Source organism: Mytilus galloprovincialis, chromosome 13, assembly GCF_965363235.1.
Source record: "Mytilus galloprovincialis chromosome 13, xbMytGall1.hap1.1, whole genome shotgun sequence".
NCBI classification, from domain to species: Eukaryota; Metazoa; Mollusca; class Bivalvia; order Mytilida; family Mytilidae; genus Mytilus; species Mytilus galloprovincialis.
In genome coordinates, this window is record NC_134850.1 from 51,713,603 (window position 1) to 51,736,610 (window position 23,008).

Sequence of the window (23,008 nt, forward strand, 5' to 3'; positions counted from 1 at the left end):
TTTAAACATTTTTTGATTCGAGCGTCACTGATGAGTCTTTTGAAGACGAAACGCGCGTCTGGCGTAAGTGTAAAATTTTAGTCCTGGTATCTATGATGAGTTTATTTGGTACGCCATATCAACGAAATAGTCAATTGTTTTTTATGTTTACAGTTTTCGCTTATCGACAACTGTTTTAAAGATGGCAGGAGGTAAATTATGTGCGAAAGTAGTCGTTAACAATCATATAAAATCACGGATATAAATGATTTTGAAATCTGGCTTTGCAGATCATTTTTTGCCGTAGGCATTATCTCTCTTTATTATGATACTGCTTGAAGATGATGGACAGCAATGTTAAAGTTGGTTTTCCAAGTATTCTTTAAATGCAATAAATCTTATGTGAATTGATGATTGCACTCATATTTTCAATTTTGTAGATTTTCTGTTGCTGATCTTTTCTGATGTGTACAGTGTTTTGTTTATCTACTTTTAAAAGGTGTTATTTAAATTTAAAAACATTCTAGTCACAAATTTACTGATATGGGTTTCATAGCAGGCTAAAATCTGTGTGAATCCTGTCCAATACCGAGGACAAATGCATGTGTTCAAAGTCTAGTAACATATTATAAAAAGAAAATGGTACTATGAAACACCCAATATATGATTATGACTACAACTGTCGAATTCAAGGGAATCTTTTTCCGACCGTTTTTCGTATGCAACTGGATATGACGTACTATGATTTGGTGCTATTACACACGGTTTCGTGAACTGAGATTCGATAAAAATTCCTAACTTTTAAATACCCGACTGATCGATCTTGTTTAATATTGATAAGAAAATCATATAATTGTAAGATTGTATGCTAGTTATACTTCCTCAGCCAGAGTTAAACCAATTAAACCATTTGTAATTTATAATGTTTGATAGTCTTATTATTTCGATCGAGCAATGTTGAAGTGTTGATCTGGTTCTCATATAAACAATCCTTTAAAGAGGAAAAAATACAAATAAACATAATAATGAAGACAGGTTTTCAGTAAGAGTGATCATCTGCTGTTATTCATATATTGCAGTACTATTTATATTCCTTCAAAACCTAGCTGATTTAATAAAGGTTCAAATAGCAGGTACTTGAGTGTCAATTAACCAATATGAACACAAGTTTTAATTGATGAAGACAATAGATATTTTATTCGTTTTATTATCAAATTGAAAAAAAAAAATGCAATGATTAATTTTTGCATACAGTTCATGACCATGATAATGTAGATTTAAACCCCATTTCCATTCTCAATTTTATTTAAGTTTAAGCAAAAATAAATAAAATATCATTTAATTAAAAAGTATTGCTTATTAAGGAGTCGGTTGGCAATTTTAATATAAATAGAGGGTCAATAGATTCTGACGATCTAAATTTGACCCATTCAGAATATCTGTATATGTAACTTTCATAGATATAAAACAATTATTTGCATTTTAAACATGTTTTAATATTCTTGTACCATCTTGTATGACATTTATACAATTTCAACAATAAATCGACTCAGTGAGGGTTTATTTCACATTTTTTAGCAGTTTCAGATGATCAAATCGTAATCAGGGACGCCAAGGGATAACATAATCTCATACTGACCCTTTAGAAAGTTAATCTGAAAAAGAAGTCAGGTAAGCTTTTATAACAGGCAGAACTTGTAATAATATTTTTGAACATGTTCAAGCATACTATACCCATTTGATCTGTGATGTATGTAATTATATGCAAGTTATTAATGTGAACTAAACAATCAATTTCATTCACATTTTGGGTTTTTGTTGTTTCCGCTTCAAGTGATATCTTTTTAAGATTATAAAGATTTATTCTTTTTCAACAAACATTGATATTGTGTAGATAGCCTACTTGCGAAGGTCAATGTCATTTTAAAAAAAAGATAAGTTCAAAAGGTAAATATGTGTAAAATAATAAAATGATGCTTTAACTGTTTGACGTAAAATATATAACAAATAAACAAAACTTATACTTCTGACTGAATAATTATAAATGTTGGCAACATAATTATGTTATACGAGGCCTGCTCAGTCAAAACCGGAGTTTTCTATCTATCATGTTTATTTTCTCGTTCAACGATCTTCAATGCATGTTGTGTGTATTCGTTACATATATACACATCACAAAATCAATGATAATATATGACTAAGGGGATAAACATACAATTTGTCGCCAAGAGCATGGACCAGTTTGAGTTATTTCTTATTATGTAATGGGTTTGAAGGTGCATAATGTTGGGGGAAAAAATGCGAAATAACTGCTTTAACCATGTTAACATGGTTAACGGCCTAAACTGTGTACCTGTTATATGCAGAGTTAAATAAAATTAAATCACAAAACGGCGATTTAAAGACGATAGTTCCCTCCTTTTATTTTGTGTCTTTAAATCTATTTCGAATGCTTTTCAATTGTATTTATACTGGTGAAATATTCAAGTTGTGTTTATATGAGATGAAACCCGGGAACAAGAAGGTAAAGAAAATGAAATATTTATAGATTATCGATTTATAGATTAATTTTCTTGCTTGAGCCGGTACGGCGAAAGTGAGGATAGCAATCGAGTTGAAATGACCAATGATAATCTGTTTATCGCTATATAACATATGAAGACGTTGTTAATTTCTTTGACAACGGCACGTGTTCCCTTAGTTTCTAGCGATAATTTTACACATCACTCGACTCCGCTGAGAAAGGAAGTTATCAGTTCGCAAGATCGATGGAAAAATTCGTAAAATAGCGATAACAAAGAATATCAAGTATCTCTTAAAGAGAAGCATAGTTTGTGAACCAGTTTTTTTCTAACAAAGTAAAACCAATTACATACTGTTCAATCACAACGAATACTGATTTTAAATTGATATTGCACGGCACCTCTTTTCTGCCAAACTCAAACGTTTAGAATTGCAACATTAATTAAAGAAGTGCACGATTGATATTGGCCGAAAACCCTCAAATTGAACGTTGCGTTTTAAAATTTCTTCCCACTTCTCCAGACGTCCAAAAAAAATGATTGAAAAAATTGAAAATACAATGGCTTTGTATAGTTTTTCTAATTTGTTATGAAGGAACCGCTGAAACCAGTGCTGTAGTAAATAAAAAAAATCATTTTTTTTCTTCTAAATAACTTCTAAGTGCTTGACTCATCATTGCGACTTTAACATGTTTAAGCACAAAAACATATGTTTTGGTAAAATCGACGAAAGCAATAAATTGAGGAACAGATAAACTTCATATTTTTCAAAGTTCCAATATGCGTCTACGTGATCAAGTGTATACGTTCGTGATAAAAGTTGGAATTTGAGATGAGATTAACTTGTTGGTGACGGATGTTTGAAAATTTATGTTAAGTTTCGAAATAGGAAAAAAAAGACGCAAACACAGATTTTATAAATATGAAGAAATACGACTGAAATCGTCATTACATAACTATTGAGGTGACCGTCGCAAACTGGCTGACCGATGCAATGTGTCGATGTCTCAACTTTATAGCGACCTTTAATATGACACTTTGTCGGCTTTTATTATGTACCTGGTAATGGACAGTATATTCTCAATCGGCAATTTGGTTTTAGAAATTCACCTTACTGATTATATGAATGCGCAAATCTAATCACTGAGCTATAATAACGCGAATTTAAGACTACTGTGAAGCCTTCAGCTATCACTTGAACATATACCGTTTAGTTAGCTAAAAATTGTAAAACCCCCGATATGATAACCTGTAAAACAAGACTAACTGTCTAGTGTATGACAAAACAATAAACGAGTAAAAATACTAATAACAGACAGCAACTGACCAAAACCATTGCATAACAGGTTCCTGACTTGGGATGGGCATATACATAATGCAAAGCCTGTATTACTCACATCCAAAAATTCAATGTCAAAACCTAAATGTTTCCAAATTTCATCAAAGGTGTTTTAATTTTAAGATGATGAAAAATTGTAAGTGTTGTTTTAACAATCGCCCACTTATAACTTGTGCAATATTTGTATTTAATGATCTTGTAGATTTATGCCGAAACATGTCAGTTGAAGTTTTACTGGAAAACAACTTCACAGATATAGGAGAAGGTCCCCACTGGGACGAGACAACACAAACATTGTATTTTGTAGATAATATTGCTCAAAGAGTTTTCTCATGGAATTATAAAACTAAAGAAGTACAAAAGATTCAGTTAGGTAAGTTAATAACAGGAGCCGTCGCAGATTCACGTCAAAAACAGGAATCCAGTACAATACAAAAATCAAGATAGTCGATATGTGTGAACATATTATGGTTTTCGTCAATTGACAAACATTAATGTCGTTCTACACATAATGGTTTTGCTTTTTTGAAAATTCCTTGTCATATTTTAAAACTACATTTAGCATTAGATAATATATTCTGCTTTAAGTTGGAATTAAATGTTACCTCATATTTTTGTTTTAAACTTGCTACTAGTAGTGTTAGTCACAACCTTAAGATGGTCGGTTATAACTTACATTAATGTATTATTGAAATAATTGGAATCATTGAATGGTAAGGGTATGCCTTATTTTACTCGTACTTTAAATTAACAATATACCAAAATAAAAAGCGCAAATAAACTGAATTGGTCACATAAAGTCAATGAGTTATAAGCAAATCAATAAATGAAACATAGAGTAAGAAGTCTGCGGTGCTCATATATTACAGAAAGAAATTTTGATGAATTATGGCACTACCACTAGGTCGATGCCACTGCTCGTTGGGGTTTCCTCCCCGAGGGTATCACCAGCCCAGGAGTCAGTACTTGTTCGTTGACATGTTTCGTCATTGACATGGTCACATTTATAAATAATTGTTAACAAAGCTTATTCGAAAGGCTAATGATTGCTACCCCATGAATAGATAACCTTCGTTGAATTTGGTAAAACTTTTCGGAATTTATTGAATCAAGGCGCTTCAACTTCAACTTCGTACTTTATTTAGGCCTTTTAACTATTTTTAATCTAGTGTCACTAATGAATCTTTTACTAAGCTGTATCATCAATTCAATTACACGATCAAAGATATACCGAACAAAAACAATTATATGGAATATTTATCATAAATCTATTTTTCAATAATTACAGACAAATATGTAGGATTTATAATTCCACGGGCAAATGGTGGCCATGTGATTGGTTATGGAAAAACAATATCAACATTAGACTGGAATACAAAGAACGTCAGTTTGATCACAGAAGTTGATACCAATGTGGTTACAAACGTGAACGATGCCAAGTGCGATACAAGGGGACGTTTATGGTTTGGTAAGAATACATACTGAAATATTGATGTGATCTTGGAAGATTCGTGATGTGTAAATAACTCATCATAGATACCAGAATTAAATTTTGTATTCACGCCAGACGCACGTATCGTCGTATCGTCTACAAAAGACTCATCAGTGACGCTCTAATACAAAAAAGTTAAAAAGGTCAAATAAAGTACGAAGTAAAAGAGCATTGACGACCACAACTCCTACAAGTTTTGCCAAATACAGCTAAGGTAACCTATTTATGAGGTGGAAAAGCCTTAGTATTTAAAAAAATTCAAAAGTTTTGTAAACAGTTAGTTTATAAATATGGCTATACCAATGATAATTCATTTCAGCACAGAAGTCTGATGATACCCTCGGGGAATTGAAATTCCACCATCAGCGACATCGACACAGTGGATGTAAAAAAACTAGGCTCAATGCAATCACCGTAGTTAAAAAAAAATCATGTTTGTTTAATTGCGTTTCTTACATGAAAACAACTTTTGTTTAAACTGGTATGTTTGTTTTCACAATTTTAACATTTTAAGATATATGCAATGAGAGACAGAAGATACCAAATGATGACGTCATTGCGTACTTACTAAAAAACGTCAGCTTAAACACTAAAATAATTTGGTTTTAGAGACTAATTCTTCAAACTGGATAGAACACAAAAGCTTTAACATGTCTATTATATGAGGGTAGTAATGCCCTTTACCGTCAGGCGTCAAATGGTCATTTTCGGCTACCGTTAGCGTCAAATTGATTAAAATTTTACCGTGATTCGTCAAAATATCCTTATCGTGATTCGTCAGAGGTCTTAAGTAATTATCGTGACCGTTATTGTTGAAAAAATATTAACGTGATTCGTAAAAATTATTCGATTTTTTTATCGTCTAAAAGAAAGTGCACATTTTATCTTCATGCACCAAAAATTAACGTTATCGTCATTTGGCAAGAATTTACCGTTATTCGTCATGAAGGTACCCCCTTTACCACCCTCTTATATTGAGTTCATTAAAAACTCACACGTAATATAATTAAAGCCGGCTTGGTAACTGAGATATTGATGACTGATTGGTAACAAATAATTGTGTAAGTTACTGACACAGGTATTGTGGGCGAGAAGATTGATTGTAACATAGCTCCCTTAGAAAGGAAAAACTCGCTTACATTGTAATGCTCCTGCATAAAATGATACATACCCCAGATGTACATGTCAATTTAACATAGTCTTTTTACAGGGACACTGGGGGTCGAAATATCTGCAGACGGAAAGGGATCTTTGTATTGTTTATACACTGATGGTACAGTGAAGAAACATATGGAGAAAATCGCAATCTCTAATGGACTAGCATGGACGTCTGATAATAAAAGGATGTATTACATAGACTCAATACCTGGGAAAGTTTACGGAATGGACTACGATATAGAAACAGGAACGTTTAGTAAGACAGTTATTTATCTCATTGTAAAAATGTTATGTTTGTTTTAATAGCTGTTGTATCATTGAAAACTGCACCCTTTGATTTAAATGAATGATGCATCATTGTGTATCATCATCTCCGGTGGCCTGGTTAGCGGTCTACGAAAAAAACAAAACAAGTGTTAAAAAACCAGCGTATACCTGGGTACCTCTATCTGGGCAGAAATGTAGTTTTTCATAGAGAACACAGAGAAACAGGCCTACCTATATCTGGTGGTGATGATACACAGTGTGTATATTTAATTTATTTTCTAAACTGAAATAATATAGATATACTGTTGGTTGTGACTTACTGTTGTGGTATTTACACAATAGGGTTTCTATTGAAATAAAATGACAAACTAAAGATTGTATCTTTAGTAACAAAAAATATGATTAAAAAAGTCCTTTCATTTAGTATTTCTTATTAATGATGTCTCATTGGTAAACATGCCAAAGTAGTTCTGAATGATTTGGTCCGACATTGCGATATTATAAGATATGACCATAGTTGCGAGTGCAAAATTTTCTTTTACATGAAATGATTCGATGGAATATATATTGATTGTGCTGCAATTTGTGTCCTAAATAAAGATAGGACATGATGTCTGATATACAATTTGTTATAAAATGTATACTGAATTCTGTGTATTGACACATTAATATATTTTTGTAGATAATGAAAAAGTGATAATAGACTTTAAAGCCATAGGAACTTTGGGTTTTCCTGACGGAATGACTATTGACACAGAAGACAAGCTATGGATTGCTTGTTTTAATGGTGGTAAAGTTGTAAGATTTGATCCTGATACGGGTAAGTTTTAATGGACACGTAACCTCTTATTCACTGGTGTCAATGTGATAATCGTAACTGCAACTACGATTATCCCCATATGGCGGACGCAGATTTCTCTACTTTAACAACTTACTTTTAGATTTGTATCATTCCAAGAAACATCTATATAACAATGATCATTGAATGGTTTTTTTCCGAAATGATGAAAAAGCAAATAGAAGAACGAAAATCGAGATACCAAAAAAAACCGATGATGATCGTAACTTCTATTTGTAGGATAAGGGTGTTATGCTATATAAGGAATAAGAATAAGGAGATGTGGTATGATTGTCAATGTGATAACTATCCACCAAAGGTAAAACCTAAATTGAAAAAAGTTGATCTCAAAATGTACTCGAGAATGATAAATTTCCTTTGCCAGAAAATCTATGTCAAATAACAATATTATCAGAAGGAAATGCTGAAACCGTGTTGTTTGTGTCAGTTTGGTTGAATACTACTACATATAAATTACTTATATTTGCAGTTGAGGGTCTCAGGGAAGATTTGTGTTGTAACTAACTATGTAACCCTCTTTAAATTTAAGAATTATTATTATTATTATTATTATTATTATTATTATTATTATTATTATTATTATTATTACACGTATTTCAGGAAAACAATTACAATCCATCGATTTTCCCGCTAAAAGAATTTCATCTTGCTGCTTTGGTGGACCAAATTATGACGAATTGTTTGTAACCTGTGGTCGAACAGCTGCACCAGAAGAAGAACTGAAAGAATTCCCACTATCTGGTTCCCTATTCAGAGTTACGGGCCTTGGTGTCAAAGGCTTAAAACCGAGTGTTTATGAAGGATAAAGTGCCCACGGATAACATTTTGACCAATGATACTATTTGCTGATTTTTTTAATATGACATCGAATGTATGCACATCAATGACAAACGATAGCCATCAATTTGACAATATAAACTTCTGTTCCGTATTTTACATCATATATATCGTGAAAAACTGAATCGTTTGGTATTATTATATAAGAATAAGGAGATGTGGGATGTTATCCACCTAACATGTTTAACCCCGACACTTTCTGTATGTATGGGCCTGTCCCAAGTCAGGAGCCTATAATTTAGTGGTTCAGACTCATTTGTTGATGTGTAACATATAAGTTTATGTGACTATAATAATATGCTCGTATGAATATTGCTTATGTACACTTTATATGATGGTTGCTATTTTCCTTAAATCTTCACAACGCATATCTTATTCATTCATTCATTGATTCGCTTTTAATATTTCCGATTTTAAAGCTAGTTCTCATCTATTTCTTTAATAAGGGCATGATCCCACCAATATTGAATTGTGTAATTTATACCACGTTTGTAATATAAGTTGTTGTATTTGCTTTGATGAATTGTTCAACAGAAGAAGTAAATCAATCAAACAAATTTTCAATCGTATTGTGTTATATGCAATAATCACTATTTGTAATACCAAAAAGTAAAATCACAAATAATACTGAACTCCGGGGAAAATTCAAAACTGAAAGTCCCTAATCAAATGGCAAAATCATATTATAAAACACATTAAACGAATGGACAACAACTGTCATATTCCTTACTTGGTACAGGTATTCTCAAATGAAGAAAATGATTGATTGAACCTGGTTTTATAGCGCTAAACCTCTCACTTATATGACAGTTGCATTAAATTCCATTATATTTATAACGATGCGTGACTAAAGAACTTGAAAAAAACATCAAAGGATGCGATTTTAGCAAGATTACAATATAAAAAATATTATAGGCGTTTGTTCTTTTGTTACCTCTACATGCTCCTTATAATAAAAGATCACTTCTAATGAAAGGAAATTGGTAATCAATTTTAAATGCGTAAGTAGAAATAATCTTCACTTCGAAAATTATGGATGCAATGTATTTTTTTCAATTGGCATTTTTGATACATGTATAATAATCCAGACGATTAATAACATAAGCAATTAGCTGTGTACAAAGAAAGTTACAATAGAGAGAAGTGTGTACAAAGAAAAAACAAAAGAAAGAAGCTGTGTACAAAGAAAATGACAAAAGAAAGAAGCTGTGTACAAAGAAAGTAACAATAGAAAGAAGTTTTGTACAAAAAAAATACAAAGAAAGAAGTTGATAACATAGACAATAACAAAAAAGAAGCTGTGTACAAAGAAAATTATAAAAAAGGAAGCTGTTATCAAAGAATGTTCGTCTGAACCAAATGCGACAAAACGTTGTTAGTACAATTCCCAAGAAATAAATATTTTCAAAATGATGAGTAGGATATCATATTAAGCATTCATTTGCGGTAAGATATTTAATATATTCGAACCATCAAGTATGTACGACTAATCAGTTAGTGATCTGACCGCCATTTTGTCATATTTACTTAACATTTCAAAAATTCAATTCTGCAAAAAGTATCGTCCTGGCATGAACTATTTCCCACTTGACACTAAGCAATCAGCATTTAATCAATCTACTTTAAAAGTGCAAATTTGATCACATAAATTGCTTAAATCGTTAAAAAAAATTGGTACAAAAGAACATTGTGGGTGCAATTTAAGCAGTTATAGATCTTTTAGTGCAAGTAATTTAGTTTACATATTTGGTTCATCATTTCAGATAAAAAGAATTCATAGCAACACAGTTATGACGAACAGGTTTTATTTCTTAAATGCAAAGGCATGAAAAGGAAAAAGCACATACTATAGAAATAATGTAATAGCTCTACATTTTAAACCAAAATATGGCATAACGAGCTCCACTACTTGTAATGTTGAGTTAGAGAACGAAAAACGAGAACTGAATGCGTTTACAGCTACAAACACATCATCATTCTTTGACGGTTTTGTCATCTGTTTTTTCAACTTCCGGCCATATATATCCTGGCATCCATAGCTGCCACCATATGGATAATTCTGCCAATAACTGATAATTCCATTTATTGGTGGTGGTATGTCTGAAAGTGGAAGTCGATATATGGCAGACAAACATCTGTTTGTAACTTTGACAATTTCTTTTCCAACCGAGAAGACCGTATCCGTATTGTCTATATCACCATGTTCCCTTTCAATTATTTCGTTCCAGTATTGCATATCACTATCGGTATACATGGGTAGTAGTATGGACTTTGAAGGATTAGCTTTTGATGTACCCTAGTCGTAAGTTTGCTTTAAAGGGGTATCTGATATAGAATATTTGGGGTAAACCGGAGAATTTCTCTTGAATGTGTTTGCATATTGTTTTATATGCTTTGTTATGAAAACAAGAATGTTGTATGTATAATCAACCAATGGCAGGGGTTCTGTATCTGCCCTCCTCGTGAAAATTAGTCACGGTTAATACAGGTGCAAACTATATGAAATTCATAACATCCGGACCATAAATTTTGGTAACATTACATTTGTTTTCGCTTAATACAGGTGGTTTCTTGAGCAGATCTGATCGTAAAAGTTTCGTACGTATACATTTCACCATATACCTTTGGTTTTATTAAGGGTATGAAATATGCTACTTTAACATAGAGTGCATTTATTTCTAACCAAAACTTTTTAAACGTTGTGTGGCGTTTTTTTTCTAAACGCTACAAATATAGAAAAAAACACATCGCTTAATCACTGTTTACTGACCCTGTTTGAACTTTCGATAATGCATGCACATGTTGTTGGTAAACAGATTTTTTACAAACGAAAAAATAAATACATCGTTTAATCAGGGTGAAGTTAGAAACAATGGTAGCGTTTGTTCTAACAAAAGATGAACGACAAACTGTAGAAGCTTTTGTTCTAACAAAAGATGGACGACAAACTGTAGAAGCTTTTGTTCTAACAAAAGATGGACGACAAACTGTAGAAGCTTTTGTTCTAACAAAAGATGAACGACAAACTGTAGAAGCTTTTTAATTAGGGTGTATTTCTTTCTAACACAAACGACGCAAACTGCTAAGCGCGCACATGTGTTGATCATTTGTTTCTAACATACGTTTGCAAAGTTTACATAAACTTTGACAAACTATGCAAACGCTACAAATGCGTCTGCAATTTGTCGCTTGTCGTTTGTTCGTAAAAACGGTTCATTTGTTTCTAACTTCAACCTTATTAAACGAAGTATTTGTTTCTACGTTTGTAAAAAGTCTGTTCACCAACAACATGTGCATGCATTATTGAAAGTTCAAACAGGGTCGATAAAGCAATGTATTTTTTTCTACTTTTGTAGCGTTAAGTACAACAACAAACGCGACACAACGTTTACAAAATTTTGGTTAGAAAGAAATGCGGCCTTAGCGCATAGTTTGTCAAAGTTTATGTAAACTTTACAAACGTATGTTGGAATCAAATGATCAAAACATGCGCGAGCTTAGCTGTTTGCATCGTGTGTGTTAGAAAGAAATGCACCCTTGGTCTATGACAATGTGATCGCGTCTTGCGTACACATTTTTATATATTGTAACAAACCTAGGGTTACTATAAAACTGTTTAACTCATCATTCAGGAGGAGTGGAATAAACGGCATTGTGGAGAAACAGATTTGTAATAAACATAACAATGATATTTATTTTAGTAGTATTTTGACTTCTTCTTTCCATATAATAAACATCAAATACACATTCATCATTCAACAGATAAAGCAATACATCGGGTGGTCAATATAAAAGGTAGTTGAAGGTTCAAGAGATTGATTCAGAATGACATGTTGTTCTACAGGCTCCTATTTTTGTCTTTTGGCACTTACTATGACGTTAGAGTAAACATCTAATCGTCCAATCAAAAGCAACGTTTCTTACGTCTTTTGACTTGAAACGTTCAAGAAGACAATCAGATTTCGTTATTATTAAATAAAGACTCGTTATTGAGTTGTCCTCTTTTTGTCCTTCTTGTCCGAATTATATTTAAAAGCAAATAAAACTAAAAGGACATTTCTATATAATGCTATATTTAAACGGACAGTAAATTCCTTTCTCGATACGGCGTATGAACTTGGGTGTAATTTACATAACCTTACGCATTAGATATAATGCTTAAATGAGATCAATGAAAACCCTGTTCTATCATAAATAAAGACAATGTTAATGAAAAGGGAGGCACAAACATAATAAATACGCAATTTATCTGCATTGATAAAATGTTAACTTAAACAAATAATAATATGAGATCGCAAAGTGAAAGTACAGAACGGTGTCATGGCAGATGTAAACAAGTTGAATCTCACGACAATATTTGTCAAAATAAATCACTATATGACGGGATAATCAAAGTATTTCATAGGTAAACATTACCAAGATATACATATAAAACTGACCCTTGTCGCTTGCAAAGTACAAATAGTTTAAATCATGAGTATGAAAGTCAATGCATTTCAGCACACCCGAGAAGTTGACCACCCGGCAATATTCAAATAAATATATGTAATATACAATAAATAATATGTTGAATAATAACAATAATCAGTCCAGATTTGTCACAATATAATGAGTTTATGTAAATTAATTTTGGTTTATAAGATGCCATTGCTGGTTGACAGATTTCACCAGCCCAGTAGTCAGCACTTCGATGTTGACACGAATATCAATTATATGGTCATTTCGATAAATTTCTTGTTACAAAATTTTTCAATAAAACTGTAGATTTTCTTATTTCAGGAATAGATCACTTTGGCCGTATTTGGCACATCTTTTTGGGAATTGTTGGTCCTTAATTCTCTTTTTAAACTTTGTACTTGTTTGGCTTTATGACTATTTTGATCTGAGCATCACTGATGAGTCTTATAGAGACGAAACGCGCGTTTGGCGTATTAAATTATTATCCTCGTACCGTTGATAACTAATTATATAATTTTTCCACTATGTATTTAAATAATATTTGATGTATATCTTATTTAAAAAAAAATCAATTACCTTTATAATGGTTGTCCGTCCATTTCTGGTAATCGTACGTTCGAAGTATAAATTGTACATAACCATTTCTCATTTTCTTAATTGCTTTTAAGTGGTAATTCAGCTTAATACTGTGCCTGTTGTTAAAATATATAACAGATTTTTTGTTTAATTCAGTTCAATTGCAATTAATTTTAAATTTATATTTTTTCTTTGTTGGCTATTGTCTTCCTTTTGCATCGTTTCACTATGCGAAGTTATAAGTTTCATCAATTTAATAAAATGAAAATGAAATATCTGCAATCGCTCAGTTTTACACTTGGTCGTTGCATTGAAATTACAAGAAGACATGCATCAGTCATTATTGTGTTATTCACGCTATGTTTTACTTAAATTTACGGTATTTTCCAAACACAATGTTTTATCTACAGCTAAACTGACAAATGCATACGTGATAAATAACGATGTGTGAAGGAGAAATTTACAGTATAGAGTTATAACTAATAAGGGAATCAGCCAAGATGTTGCTTAACTTCTACATATAAGATTTGAACGAGTGCCATGAGTGAAGCAGGATCTGTTTGCCACTGTGGAGAAATATGATAGTTCATCTTATCCACCTTATCATTTTATTTGTGTTCGTATTGCTCATTCGTTAGTTTTATGTGTGGTGATTTTCGGACAGTTATCGTTTCTTTGCTTTTTATATTTGATCATGATTTCGTCGGTTTTAATTTGACGTTGCTATCATCTCCCTCATTTTGAACTCACCTTCGACTCGCCCGAAGGAACTCTTCAAGTAGCTTTTCAGGTATAGAACCAAATCCTGTTGTCACTGTTAAAACTTCATCCTTTTAATGAGACGGAGGCGATGTAATAACCTTTGCCGATGCACTTACACCTAAATTTAAGAAAGAATCTGTGTCTCTGATATAATTCTGTGCTTCTGAACTAAGGAATTTATGGTACAACGAATTGACACTACAAAAAATAGAACAAAAAAATGAAATGCATTCTAATAATATTTTTCACGCACGTGTGTTCGACTGTTATTCACGTCTCAATTCCGGTCCGGGTTTTTTCTCTGACATACTGGTATACTTATGAAAGCTTTTTAAATCAATGATATTTCCTTTCGTCAAAAACATTTACGATTCTAATATTATAAATTGAGATCATTAGATGGAGTATAAAAAGTAAAATCACATAAATACCGACGAAAATTCAAAACGGAAAGTCCCTAAGACAGTTAGATTTTATTTTCTCTTCAATTACAAACAAAATAGAGAATGGAAATGGGGAATGTGTCAAAGAGACAATAACCCGAACAAAGAGTAGATGAAACCTTTTTTGGCAGAAATTAGTTCTTCTTCTCTTATATATTAATTCAAGTGAAATGCCGATGATTCCATCTGCCAGTCAAGGTGGGAGCCATCACAATTCACATCCCCATCAACTGACTGTTTTAAGACTAAAAACAAAAAAGGTCAAGATCTTTGAGAAATATATTTAAATAGGCGTTTATTCTTGGTCCTATACATTTTTACTCTATGTATTTGCTCTATTAATATATTTTCTAACGGAAGTTGAAATAGGTGAGAATAAGACCTCACAATACATCAAAAGGAGAAATCACAGTTGTCAACAATATATCGTCATCTTTAAAATTTGTCACACTCTAACTCGCCATGAGTCCACACAATTGCGAACATAGTATTTATCTATTACCAATACTATTTGATATTACACAGAATGATGTTACATATCATAATTATATATGGGATAATTGTTAAATATTGTTTGCTGATCTTTGTGTATATATGTCTTGACGTTGGTTCTGTGGTTAAGCTGCTATTTGACTGACGTATATACTATAGATCCTTTTTAGTCAGATTTTTTTTTTATTATTCTTTATCTAACATTCTTAATTCATTAAATTGATGCTTAAATTCCTTTGATTTTGTCACTTTTGAATTATATATTTCAGACATTTTGTTTTATTCACCACCAAACACGCATTAATTTTGAATAATTGAATCGAATAAAACAACATTAGATATTACCTCTGCTTGTACATTTGTAGTCCATCAACATCTTTAATTTGAAATCATTTAGCATATTCAGGGACAGCAGTCGTTAGTACGTCGGTATAATTCTTAAACATTTCCCTTACTTTAATATAACAACAGATTTTGATAAAGAAATAACCAACTTTTTTATCATCAAAGTTTTATATAAAAATTATAAAGTATTATTGAATTACTTTTATGATGGGGTACTACGAATCTCTGAAGGTATCATTTATCCATAAATCAGTATAATTATTATATTGCTTTGGCATGATATAATTTCAAATTAAGATCATCAATCAAGAAATTTTACGGTTGCCATCATGAGCTGATTGGCCATTATGACAAAAGTGTGTCAGAAATCAAATCTGATATTCTTCCTCAGTCATAATAATTAACCTTCCATTATTACCGAAATGAACAAAGAAATAACACGAAGGGTGCCGTATACGGTGCAGGAAATGCTTACCCTTCCAGAGCACCTGATTTCACTCCCGGTTTTAAGTGGAGTTCGTGTTGTCTCTTATTTATCATTTATAACTGTTGATGTAAATGTCCTTTTGTTTTGTGAGTCTTTGTTTACTCCTTGGCTTTGATTGTTATTGTCTTGGGCCGAATTATTCGTGAGCTTTTATTAAAGCTACCAAATAAACTCATCACAGATACGAGGATTAAATTTTGTATTTACGGCAGACGCGCGTTTCGTCTACAAAAGACTCATCGGTGTCGCTCGAATCCAAAAAAGGTTAAAAAGGCTAAATAAAGTACGAAAGTACGAAAGTTGAAAAGCATTGAGTACCAAAATTCCAAAAAAATACAGCTTATGTAATCTATTCCTGAGGTAAAAGAGCCTTAATATTTCAAAAATTCAAAAGTGTTGTAACAGTTAATTTATACATATGACCATATCAATGATAATTCATGTCATATATATATATATATATATAGGACTCAAATCTATGGTGGGTTCCAGATCTATGACAAATTTCTAATCTATGGTAAATATGTCGTCATGCCATCCCAATCTATGGCAGATATTTAAGATTCCTTATCTATGGCAACTGTTTAGTTTCCTAATCTATGGCATTTCTTTCAGTTTTCTAATCTATGGCATTTTTTTAAGTTTTCTAATCTATGGCATTTCTTTAAGTTTTCTAATCTATGGCGAATTTCTAGTTTTCAAATCTATGACAGATTTCCTGCAATGGTCGGACAAGTGATCTATTTCAACTGTTTATGATTACATTTGATAGTTTAAACTTATTCAGGGATACAGATCTGGTAATCGAAATCAACCATGTAAAATGTACCATTTAAGTTGACTAAGTGGTTTTCGTTCATTAGGAAGTAGTTTGTAAGGAGTACTTGTGCCCGCTTAATATTTGCATCGTAGATGTGCTCCACATACGCGTACAGTAGTATCTCCTGATGCTACACCACCTAAAACGAATTTTTGGACAGGAATTCCTTGTTCTCGTATGGTATCATACAGTAATTTGTGTGCTGGAAATATACATAAAACAAGTAGTTAGGTCAGTTTCAATCATAGCCATACATTGATTTGATAACTAAATTTCAATATTTAATTAGATAATCTCTAATAAATTTTCAACGACTAACGAAAAATAGCAAGGTGACCCATCCTTTTTATTATATATTTGAAAATTTTTATTTTGGCAAGATATAAGAAAATGTTGTCTCGGGAAAACATATACCGAAGATCTATTAGAAAAAAAATTGAATTGTTCTTTCCGAACATAAAGAAGGTGAAATTTAGAATTATAATTTTAGTTTATGAATATGATTTTTTTCTTCAAAATTCACCGTAATATCTGTTTTATACTTACATATAGCATAGCGCCGAGCTCAACATTAATGTCATGAATATCTGGAAATTTCATCGTGTAACATCTTCCCCCTACTCTGTTAGAGCATTCATACACAGTAATTTGCTTATTTAAGTTTCTGAGTCTCCATCCAGCGTATGTTCCAGCTATACCGGCTCCTATTATAGCTACATATTCACATGACCTCGCTTAAGAAATATATATATCAGAAAATACTGAGTTTAGTAACCTTCGAATATGACATCTTTATTTTACTTGATTGGCTCAATTTGAAATATAACCATTAGAATGTGTGTACTAGTTCCAGGATACAACTTTCTGTGTGAAGAATAATCATGTATGTTATTTTAAGATTAAATATTTTTAAGGTGTCGTGTGAAGCAGATGAGCGTGTCCCTGAAAAAACTGACTCTATATATTATCAATAGTTATTTTTATAATATGGATTGAACGCCATATATCAATATTCTCTTCGTTTTTCTAGGACATTTGTGAATTATGATACAAATGAATAAGGGGAAAGCGAAAGGATTATTTGTCCTTTTTCATATATCTTCTTTCGCTTTTCCGACACTATTCTCTCGGTGTCCATTCCCCTTTAATTTTACTCCTAGGTTTTCATGAAAGAATTATTTTCCGTATCGGTATGAATGGTTTGTACAATCCTCCTTTCACTAGAAACATACATAAAAGAACTTTGAACACACATTTTTAAACAGATGAATGTAGCATTACCAGTCAAGTTCCAAATGTCTTTTAAATGACAATGAAGTAACACCAAAACAGCACAATCAAAACCAACATACATACATAGCCTTATGTGTTACCATATAGTCGTGATCCAACAAAAGACAAACTGTATCTATATACATTATGCTAGTATCTGAATCGTCTAGAAATTAAAACTTTTATAGATTTTAGATCAGCTTGTTTATACGTGTATTTTTTATCATTCATTTTTCTCTTCAAAACAGTTTCACTTTGAATAATTAATGCTCATTGCATCAAATATCAGTACGCAATTTGTTTGTAACTAATTTTTGAGTAATTTAAAATCTGCCTCAAAGGAAAGTTCAATTGTTAACAGTGGCGGGTCCAGAACTTTTCCTAAGGGGGGGTGGGGGGAGCTGACTGACCTAAGGGGGGCCCTTTCCAGTCATACTTCAGTGATTCCCTATATAATCAACCAAATTTTTCCCACGAAAGGGGGGCCCGGGCCCCCAGGCCCCCCCCCCCTGGATCCGCCTATGGTTAATGTTAAAGTTCAAGTTTAAGTTCACTATCAGTTACACTGTTACAATTCTTCAATAGTCCACTAAAATGACAACTAAAACACACAAATCAATGATACGAACATAACAACTGAACACATTTACAAACGACGTGACTAAATTAATAATTGCACATACTACGCAACATATATTTTGAGAGACACCTAAATGATTGATTTCACGAAATAATTTACGGACAGGTTTGACCATATGTTTTTATACAACCCTTAATTGTTGCGGTTATCTAGGTATCTGATGAGTTAAGCCTATTTCAACTGATTTATATAGTTCGTTCTTATGTTGTACTGTTATACCACTGTCCCAGGTTAGGGGAGGGTTGGGGTCCCACTAACATGTTTTACCCGGCCACATTATTTATGTATGTGCCTGTCCCAAGTCAGGAGCCTGTAATTCAATGGTTGTCGTTTGTTTATGGGTTACATATTTTTTTTTTTCGTTCATTTTTTAAATGTAAATAAGGCCGTTAGTTTCTCGTTTGAATTCTTTTACATTGTCTTATCGGGGCCTTTTATAGCTGACTATGCGGTATCGGCTTTGCTCATTGTTGAAGGCTGTACGGTGACCTATAGTTGTTAATGTCTGTGTCATTTTGGTTTCTTGTGGACAGTTGTCTCGTTGGCAATCATACCATATCTTCTTTTTTATATTGTAGTAAAAAGTAAAATAACAAAAATTCGAACTCCATGTGGAGTTCAAAAACGGAAAGTCCTTTATAAAATGGTAAAATCAAAAGCTCAAACACATCTAACGAATGGAAAATCACTGTCACAATTCTGCCTTGGTACAAGCATTTCGTTATATAGAAAATATTGTATATAACCTTTTTAGCTCACCTGGCCCAAAGGGCCAAGTGAGCTTTTCTCATCACTTGGCGTCCGTCGTTCGTCGTCCGTCGTCGTCGTCGTCGTCCGTCGTCGTCGTCGTCGTCCGTCGTTAGCTTTTACAAAAATCTTCTCCTCTGAAACTACTGGGCCAAATTTAACCAAACTTGGCCACAATCATCATTGGGGTATCTAGTTTAAAAAATGTGTCCGGTGACCCGGTCAACCAACCAAGATGGCCACCAGGGCTAAAAATAGAACATAGGGGTAAAATGCGGTTTTTGGCTTTTAACTCAAAAACCAAAGCATTTACAGCAAATCTGGGTGTTAAATCGTTCATCAGGTCAAAATCTATCTGCCCTGAAATTTTCAGATGAATCGGACAACCCGTTGTTGGGTTGCTGCCCCTGAATTGGTAATTTTATGGAAATTTTACTTTTTTGGTTATTATCTTGAATATTATTATAGATAGAGATAAACTAAAAACAGCAAAAATGTTCAGCAAAGTAAGATTTACAAATAAGTCAACATGACCGAAATGGTCAGTTGACCCCTTTAGGAGTTATTGCCCTTTATAGTCAATTTTAACCATTTTTAGCTCACCTGGCCCGAAGGGCCAAGTGAGCTTTTCTCATCACTTGGCGTCCGGCGTCCGTCGTCGTCGTCCGTCGTCCGTCGTCGTCCGTCGTCGTCCGTCGTCGTTAACTTTTACAAAAATCTTCTCCTCTGAAACTACTGGGCCAAATCAAACCAAACTTGGCCACAATCATCATTGGGGTATCTAGTTTAAAAAATGTGTGACGTGACCCGGTCAACCAACCAAGATGGCCGCCACGGCTAAAAATAGAACATAGGGGTAAAATGCAGTTTTTGGCTTATAACTCAAAAACCAAAGCATTTAGAGCAAATCTGACATGGGGTAAAAATGTTTATCAGGTCAAGATCTATCTGCCCTGAAATTTTCAGATGAATCGGTCAATCGGTTGTTGGGTTGCTGCCCCTGAATTGGTAATTTTGAGGAAATTTTGCTGTTTTTGGTTATTATCTTGAATATTATTATAGATAGAGATAAACTGTAAACAGCAATAATGTTCAACAAAGTAAGATCTACAAATAAGTCAACATGACCAAATGGTCAGTTGACCCGTTTAGGAGTTATTGCCCTTTATAGTCAATTTTTAACCATTTTTCGTAAATTAAAGTAATCTTTTACAAAAATCTTCTCCTCTGAAACTACTGGGCCAAATTAATCCAAACTTGGCCACAATCATCTTTGGGGTTTCTAGTTTAAAAAATGTGTGGCGTGACCTGGTCAACCAACCAAGATGGCCGCCACCGCTAAAAATAGAACATAGGGGTAAAATGCAGTTTTTGGCTTATAACTCAAAAACCAAAGCATTTTGAGGAAATCTGACATGGGATAAAAATGTTTATCAGGTCAAGATCTATCTGCCCTGAAATTTTCAGATGAATCGGTCAATCGGTTGTTGGGTTGCTGCCCCTGAATTGGTAATTTTGAGGAAATTTTGCTGTTTTTGGTTATTATCTTGAATATTATTATAGATAGAGATAAATTGTAAACAGCAATAATGTTCAGCAAAGTAAGATCTACAAATAAGTCAACATGACCAAAATGGTCAGTTGACCCGTTTAGGAGTTATTGCCCTTTATAGTCAATTTTTAACCATTTTTCGTAAATTAAAGTAATCCTTTACAAAAATCTTCTCCTCTGCAACTACTGGGCCAAATTAATCCAAACTTGGCCACAATCATCTTTGGGGTATCTAGTTTAAAAAATGTGTGGCGTGAACTGGTCAACCAACCAAGATGGCCGCCACCGCTAAAAATAGAACATAGGGGTAAAATGCAGTTTTTGGCTTATAACTCAAAAACCAAAGCATTTTGAGGAAATCTGACATGGGATAAAAATGTTTATCAGGTCAAGATCTATCTGCCCTGAAATTTTCAGATGAATCGGTCAATCGGTTGTTGGGTTGCTGCCCCTGAATTGGTAATTTTGAGGAAATTTTGCTGTTTTTGGTTATTATCTTGAATATTATTATAGATAGAGATAAACTGTAAACAGCAATAATGTTCAGCAAAGTAAGATCTACAAATAAGTCAACATGACCAAAATGGTCAGTTGACCCCTTTAGGAGTTATTGCCCTTTATAGTCAATCTTTAACCATTTTTCATAAATCTAAGTAATCTTTTACAAAATCTCCACTGAAACTACTAGGCCACAATCATCTTTGGCGTATCTAGTTTGAAAAATGTGTCCGATGACCTGGCCATTCAACCAAGATGGCCGCCACGGCTAAAAATAGAACATAGGGGTAAAATGCAGTTTTTGGCTTATAACTATGAAACCAAAGCATCTAGAGCAAATCTGACAAGAAGTTAAATTGTTAATCAAGTCAATATCTATCTGCCCTGAATTTTTCAGATGAATTGGACAACTGGTTGTTGGGTTGCTGCCCTCCAATTGGTAATTTTTAAAGAAATTTTGCCGTTTTTGGTTATCTTGAATACTATTATAGATAGCGATAAACTGTAAACAACAAAGTAAGATCTACAAATAAGTCAACATGACCTAAATGGTCAATTGACCCCTTAAGGAGTTATTGCCCTTTATAGTCAATTTTTAACAATTTTCATTAATTTGGTAAATTTATGTAAATTTTTACCAAATATAGTTCTCTGTTACTAATGGGCAAAGTTCATTATAGATATAATTGTAAGAAGCAAAATCGTTCAGTAAAGTAAGAACTTCAAACACATCACCATCACCAAAATACAATTTTGTCATGAATCCATTTGTGTCCTTTGTTTAATATGCACATAGACCAAGGTGAGCGACACAGGCTCTTTAGAGCCTCTAGTTTCTTAAATCTTAGTAATCTTTTACAAAAATCTTCTCCTCTGAAACTACTGGGCCAAATTAATCCAAACTTGTCCACAATCATCATTGGGGTATCTAGTTTGAAAAATGTGTCCGATGACCCGGTCATTTAACCAAGATGGCCGCCACAGCTAAAAATAGAACATAGGGGTAAAATGCAGTTTTTGGCTTATAACTCAAAAACCAAAGCATTTAGAAAAATCTGAAGACGGGTAAAATTGTTTATTAGGTCAAGATCTATCTGGCCGTAAATTTTCAGATGAATCGGACAACCCGTTGTTGGGTTGCTGCCCCTAAATTGGTAATTTTAAGGAAATTTTGCTGTTTTTGGTTATTATCTTGAATACTATTATAGATAGAGATAACCTGTAAAAAGCAACAATGTTCAGCAAAGTAAGATTTACAAATAAGTCAACATGACTGAAATTGTCAATTGACCCCCTAAGGAGTTAATGTCCTTTATAGTCAATTTTTAACAATTTTCATTGGGCCAAGTTCATTATAGATAGAGATAATTGTAAGCAGCAAGAATGTTCAGTAAAGTAAGATGTACAAACACATCACCATCACCAAAACACAATTTTGTCATGAATCCATCTGTTTCTTTTGT

General features: G+C 32.9%; 1 protein-coding gene and 1 pseudogene across 3 annotated transcripts; one reads left to right on the forward strand and one right to left on the reverse strand.

Annotated features, from left to right (window-relative positions):
• Positions 1-1,506: 1,506 nt before the first annotated feature.
• On the forward strand, positions 1,507-9,011 carry LOC143057739 (regucalcin-like). 3 transcript variants are annotated; one of them, XM_076231121.1, is made up of 6 exons: positions 1,508-1,650; positions 4,043-4,213; positions 5,129-5,308; positions 6,543-6,746; positions 7,440-7,577; positions 8,217-9,011. In XM_076231121.1, the coding sequence occupies exons 2-6, from the start codon at positions 4,057-4,059 to the stop codon at positions 8,420-8,422; spliced, it is 885 nt and encodes a 294-aa protein (XP_076087236.1). In that variant the 5' UTR covers positions 1,508-1,650; positions 4,043-4,056; the 3' UTR covers positions 8,423-9,011. The 3 variants fall into 3 exon arrangements, with proteins under 3 accessions (XP_076087238.1, XP_076087236.1, XP_076087237.1); XM_076231122.1 differs by lacking the exon at positions 1,508-1,650 and adding an exon at positions 1,795-1,926; XM_076231123.1 differs by lacking the exon at positions 5,129-5,308 and having other exon boundaries at positions 1,507-1,650.
• A 1,288-nt stretch (positions 9,012-10,299) lies between these two features.
• Positions 10,300-18,190, reverse strand: LOC143056146 (aplysianin-A-like; annotated as a pseudogene).
• Positions 18,191-23,008: the final 4,818 nt, after the last annotated feature.